This window comes from Monodon monoceros, unplaced genomic scaffold (genome assembly GCF_005190385.1).
Source record: "Monodon monoceros isolate NGI ecotype Baffin Bay Population unplaced genomic scaffold, NGI_Narwhal_1 Super_Scaffold_6, whole genome shotgun sequence".
NCBI lineage: Eukaryota > Metazoa > Chordata > Mammalia > Artiodactyla > Monodontidae > Monodon > Monodon monoceros.
The window spans coordinates 89754775-89760533 of record NW_021703783.1 but is presented as its reverse complement, the minus strand read 5'-3'; the positions used below and the strand labels follow the sequence as shown (position 1 = coordinate 89760533).

Below are 5759 nucleotides of genomic sequence, written 5' to 3'. Positions count from 1 at the left end.
CCTCACCTCCATCCTCACCTCCAACCTCACCTCCATCCTCACCTCCAACCTCACCTCAATCCTCACCTCCATCCTCATCTCCGTCCTCACCTCCAACCTCACCGCCATCCTCACTTCCAACCTTACCTCCAGCCAGTCTTTGTTGATCCGACTGAGAAGAAAGATCACATCTCCAACTTTGAAATTCAGCTCCAGTTTGCTGTTCCCAGTGAAGTCAAACAGGGCCTGGGGAGAAGGTGGAGTAAGGAGGGAGGGAGGAAACATTCACTGAGTTCCTACTAAAGTGCTTTACATACTTCAGCATCCCATTTAACAGATGATGAAACTGAGGCTCAGAGAGGATAAGTGACTAGTCTGAGGCCACTCTATTTGTTAGCAGAGGAGCCGGGTTTAGAACCCATGTCTCCCTGACTCCAGAATGGTGCTCCTTCCAGGCCTGCCAGGATAAGCATGAGAGGGAAGGGGCCAGACTCCATGGACTGGGCAACTCCCCATCCCCCAGGCCTCACTGGGGACTCTAATGCCCCCATAACCCCTAGGGCATTGACCACACTGGTTTTGAAATGCCCATTTCTAAGGGTGCATCCCTGGGGAGCTGTGTGAGCCCCTTGAGGACAGCGCCTGGTCTGAGTCACCTCTGAAGCTTCAGTCCCCAAGGCAGGGCTGACCCAGAAGAGCTTGCTGAATGAATGATGGATGGGTGGATTCCCCTTTGCCTCTGTGTGCTCCTCACACGCCCTCCCCTCAGCTGGCTGGGAGTCCTCAGGCGTCCAAGGCCACGGTTGTGGGTCCTTCCACCCCCCCAATACCCAGCCGCATCCTGGGCACACAGCGGGCGCCAGCAGGACGGGCTCAGTGGCTGAAGGGTGGAGCTAGGCTGCTGCCCAGTGGTGAGGTACCTCCGCTCGTGGAGCTGCCATGCGGTCAAAGCCGGCGCCTTGTGGGGACGTGCTCTTTCTGTGGAGAGAGAAGAGGGGCTTGTCACCTCTCCTGCTTCTGTGCCCGGAGGAGACCCTCAGCAGAGGCAGGAAAGGCAGGGGAGGGAGAGGGTGTTAAAGATGCAGCTACAATTGCTCCTCTGGACCAGCACACTCCCCACAGCTTTCACCGCCCTGGAGGAGGGATTGCATCCCTTCTGTGGACCAGGAGGCATAGGCTCAGATATACATTTGCTTAGTGCCATAGCTTGCCAGCCCTTTCACATTACTCCCACACTCAACCCCTAATTTTTCAGCTGAGGAAATGGGCTTCAAGAAGTGCTGAGCTCCACTCCAGGACACAGGGCTGCTGTGGGGCACAGCTGGAATTCAGAGCACCCCTGCCTGGGTGCACAGGGGAGATGGCCAGGCACCACACAGAGAGGACACTCAGAGATACTGGCCAGAGGGGGGACGGAGGAGTTGTGTAGGAGGGTGGGGCTCAGGAGCCCTGTCCTGGAATTCTTAGCAGCAGCAACCTCTTGTTTGGAGGCCCAGCCCTATTTCGGTGGCTTGGATTTTTGAAGACTTTTTCCAGCTTAGGAGGGGCTGGAGGGAGCTGCGGGCCCTTTGGAATAAGGGAGTGAGTAGCAGCACCCCCTGGGGACCAGTGTGATACACCAAGGAGCCACAGCTGGCCCCATGGTACAAAAACTAACCAGGGACAAGGCATCCCAGGAGATGCTGGGAGGAGTGTTTGCAGACAGAATGATTCCTCCTGCCTTCCCTCCTCCCTACTCCCCCCAGGCACCCAAAGCCCTCGGACCATCCCCAGTGGCTGCTGAGGCACCAAGCTCTTCCCCGTCAATGGCCCAGCCCCTGTCCTCCAACCCTTACTGTCAAACACACTTTCTGTCCTCTAGGCCCTACGCTTGATTTCCCAAGCTCACCTAACAAGCCAAACCACCCTGGAGTGCTTAGGTAGAGACCTGGTCTCTACTCCTTGCTTCTTTCAGGGAAAATAAGTGCCTTTGCAGCAGAGGCCTCTGGGACAGAGCGCCTGGTTAGGAGCAAGTGGCCCAGGGTTCTAGCTGATGGGGGCGCAGGGACCGGTCACTTACACTTTCCGGGTGCGCGGGCGGAGCCGTCGGAGAGCCTGGGGCACCTGCTCCGCGTCATAGGACGACTGGTAGAAAAAGATCCGGACGTCCTCATCCATCAGCACCCAGATGGGCAGGCTGAGGAGGTGCTGCGTTTGGGGAGCATGCAGGACAGGTGGGGTGGTCAGCAGAAAGCTCTCGACATCGCAGCCCAGCTGCTCCATCCCCGTCCCCCATGCTGGGGCCGCCTCTCTCCACTAATGGTCCTCTGCCTGATAACAAGTAAGACATATTTTAAAATCTCAGTAGGCTGAGGGTAACACGTCACAAGACTTGCCCCTGGGTTCAAGGTCAACAGGGGGCCAACTTGCTTGAGAACAGTTCATTTGGAAAAGACCCAAAGGCCTTCAGACATGACGATAATGGTGACGACAGGTAACGTGATGTGGTGGTGACTGTCCAGGCACTGCACTGAGTGCCCCACGGTGTGACCTCGCTCCATCTAACAATAACCTGGGAGTGAGGGCCAGAAAGGTGAAGGGACCTGCCCAGGGCCACACAGCCTAGCGAGTGACACCCAGAGCCATCTGCCACCAAGGCTCATCCCTTAGATCAAAACGAGACAATGGTGGGGGAAGTATTCCCCAAATAACCCAAATTAACAACAGTTAGTGGAATTACAGCCTAAAAACATGCTTCCTGATACTTCGTCTCATATCACAGTTGGGGAAACTGAGGCTCAGAGTGAGAAAATGCCCGGGCCGGTGGGCACAGCTAGGAAGTGGTGGGGTCGGGACTCTCAATCAGATGCTGGTTACACCCACCACAATGCAACGACCCTCAGGCTGTGAGGATGCAGAGCGCCCAGGACCTGCCAGGGTCATCCCCCCAAGCTGCCCACTGCACGGGTCCCCAGGAGCACTGTGATTGGCTTTGAGCGCTACAGCTCCAGAGGCACCCAGACCCCCTCAGAGAATTCCACGGGGGCAGCAGCACGGGGAGGGGCCGGGAACTCCTCTCCAGAGGAACTGGGAACGCAGAGCCTGGAAAAGACACGGCTGTCCTATAGGGAGGGCAGGGGGCCAGCCCAGAGATGGGCTCAAGGGTATAGAGAGAGCCAGGCGATGCCCGGGGTAGCATTCCAGCTCTGCCGCCCATCTGGGTGACCTGGAGCAGGGGTGCCTCTGTATGTTCATTAATACAATGGAGGTGATATTATTTCCCCTGTGGAATTGTGTAAAGGTTAAATAAGTGAATACATGCAGAACACTTAGAACAGCATCTGGCATCTAGCAAGGGCCCTATCCAAGCTGGGTATTATCATTGTTGCTGTTACTTTTATTACAATACAGCACAGTGGGTGAGAGCACAACCCTGGAGTCACAGAGATGTGGGTTCAAATCCCATCCTACCACATATATACACTACCAGACGTAAGGTCGATACCTAGTGGGAAGCAGCCGCATAGCACAGGGAGATCAGCTCGGTGCTTTGTGACCGCCTGGAGGGGTGGGATAGGGAGACGCAAGAGGGAAGACATATGGGGACATATGTATAACTGATTCACTTTGTTATAAAGCAGAAACTAACACACCATTGTAAAGCAATTATACTCCAATAAAGATGTAAAAAAAAAAAAAATCCCATCCTACCTACCTAACTGCTCTGTGACACTGAGTGAGTGACTCTACCTCTCTGTGCCTCCATTTCCTCACTTTAAAATAGGGATAAGAGTATTGAACTCACAGGTTATTGAGGGAATTAAATAAGCCTATTTATTTATCCAATAAATGTATATCAAGAGCCTCCTTGTTGCCAGTCAGAGCACTCCACATAGTTCTAGGCAATTGTCATTGTCACGTGAGCCCTATTCTTCATGAGCACAGAGGTGAGACCGGTGGGTAGAAGTCACAGGGAGTCGGGCTTTTCTAATAGCTGTCCGACAATGGACAAGCAGCCTGGGTCAGGGGAGAGTGGTAGTGAGCTCCCCGTCTCTGAATATTTCAAGCCCAGGGTGAGGTTACCATAGTACTGATTGGCCTCTGAGCTTCGAGGAACCCACTCAGACACAGACAGGCAGAGATGAGATCCTTCAGGCTGCTGGTTGCCAAGACCAGGCGTGGATGGAAGAGCTCCAGCTCCACAGCCCCTGCTCCCTCCTTCCAGCCCCGCTGCAGGAGAGTGGAGCCGCTGGCTGCCCAGAAGGAGCAGCTGTCACAGTGCCACCTGGAGGGGAGATGCCTCCAGTACTGGAGCCCGTGGGCTTTCCCACCCTACCTCTCCTCTGCCCAGAGCCCAGGATTCCTGCAGCCACTGGGGAGGGCAGGCGGCCACCTCCTCCCTCCCCCACCCCCTTTATACTCCTGGGGTCCCCTCATTCCACTAGGAGTCATGCTCTCTCACATTCTGGAAGCAGGTTCACAGTTTACAAAGCACCTTCCTGTCCTTTTCTCAATAGATCCCAACATCACTCCCCTCCTGTGAGACAGGAGAGCTGGGGGCATGGCTCCATTTCATAGGTGAGAAAACCAAGTCCTAGAAAGAATGAGCAAATAGCCCTAAATCACCCACCCAGTGTCAGAGCAAAGACCAGAGCACTTAGCTCGGTGCTCTTTTCCCGTAAGAGTAGAACAGGGAGGCCTCACTGTCTGTGACGATGCCTCTGGGCTATGAAGAGGGCTTCTCTCCCCAGTTTCCTAAGGTTGTCATCAAGCCAAGGTTTGCATGCCTCTAGTGATAGGGTGCTCACTACCTCACGAGGAAAACTATCCCTCTCTTGCCCAGCTCTAATTGGTGGAAGGTCTTTCTTGACCAGCCTGGCTCTCTGCCTTTAAGATGTTCCTTCCTCTGTGTTCCCATCTTCTGAGGAGGTAGACAGTTTACAGGTTGGGGAATACACAAGGGCATCCATCCAAGGCCCATGGATGCAACTAAAATCCAGCCTGTGGCCTGTTCATACAAAGGTGCTATGTGAGAAAGCCGGGGCCTTGGTCTGCCGTGCCCTTGTTATACAGACCGTATCCCTTTATGGTTTCATGACCCACCTGTCTGTATTCCCCCTGGACAGCGGGGACCTTGGGGCAGGCACTGGATCCTATTCTCCTCTGTACCAGGACACCCGGCACAGCCATTAGATTTGTCAGTTCAAAGTGTGGCTCTCTGAACTTTCTCCATTGGTCCTGTCCCATCCCCCGGAACCCTGAGAACACATCCTGTTTCTCTCCCTAGGCTTGGCCTTTAAGGATTGAAGATGGGGACCATCAGAGCAGAAGAGCCAGCCCTAGTTCCCAAAGCCATGCCCAGGGATGGTGCCTGGGCCCCGCCCATCCTCAGCATCCTGGGCCCTCCCAGGGGCCCCCTGGCCTGGCCCCTCTGTTACCTTCATATAGGCGTTGAGGGCGGGTATCCGCATCTCGGCAATCTCCTGTTTCACACCCACATAGACTTTGGCTGAGGAGACACAAAGAGCTGTCCTGGGAATCTGACCCAAGAGTGTGGTCTCTGGGCCCGGAGCTGCCCACCCGGGCCAGGAACCCTCCACACTGGCTCAGCGCTTTTCCCTCTCCTCTTCCCACAGCCCTGCAGTGGCCACCATCCAACGTGCATTTTCTGAGTTGTGCTATCAGCAGCTGTTATTTTTCTTGTTTCAATTGTTTATGTACTGCCTGTTCCTACACACACACACGCACACACAATTCTGCGCTCTGAGAGAACAGGACCTTTGCAATGCTCACAGCAGTTC

The 5759-nt window shown here is 54.7% G+C and overlaps 1 protein-coding gene across 1 annotated transcript in view; it reads right to left on the bottom strand.

The window, feature by feature from the left end:
• NCF4 (neutrophil cytosolic factor 4) overlaps positions 1 to 5759 on the bottom strand; it is an 18018-nt gene that overhangs the window by 4039 nt on the left and 8220 nt on the right. Inside the window, exons 4-7 of the mRNA XM_029206312.1 lie at positions 5397 to 5467; positions 2039 to 2166; positions 900 to 957; positions 127 to 225 (exon numbers count right to left, since the gene is read on the bottom strand). Coding sequence (XP_029062145.1) covers positions 127 to 225; positions 900 to 957; positions 2039 to 2166; positions 5397 to 5467 — 356 coding nt within the window. The remainder of the gene's footprint in view (positions 1 to 126; positions 226 to 899; positions 958 to 2038; positions 2167 to 5396; positions 5468 to 5759) is intronic.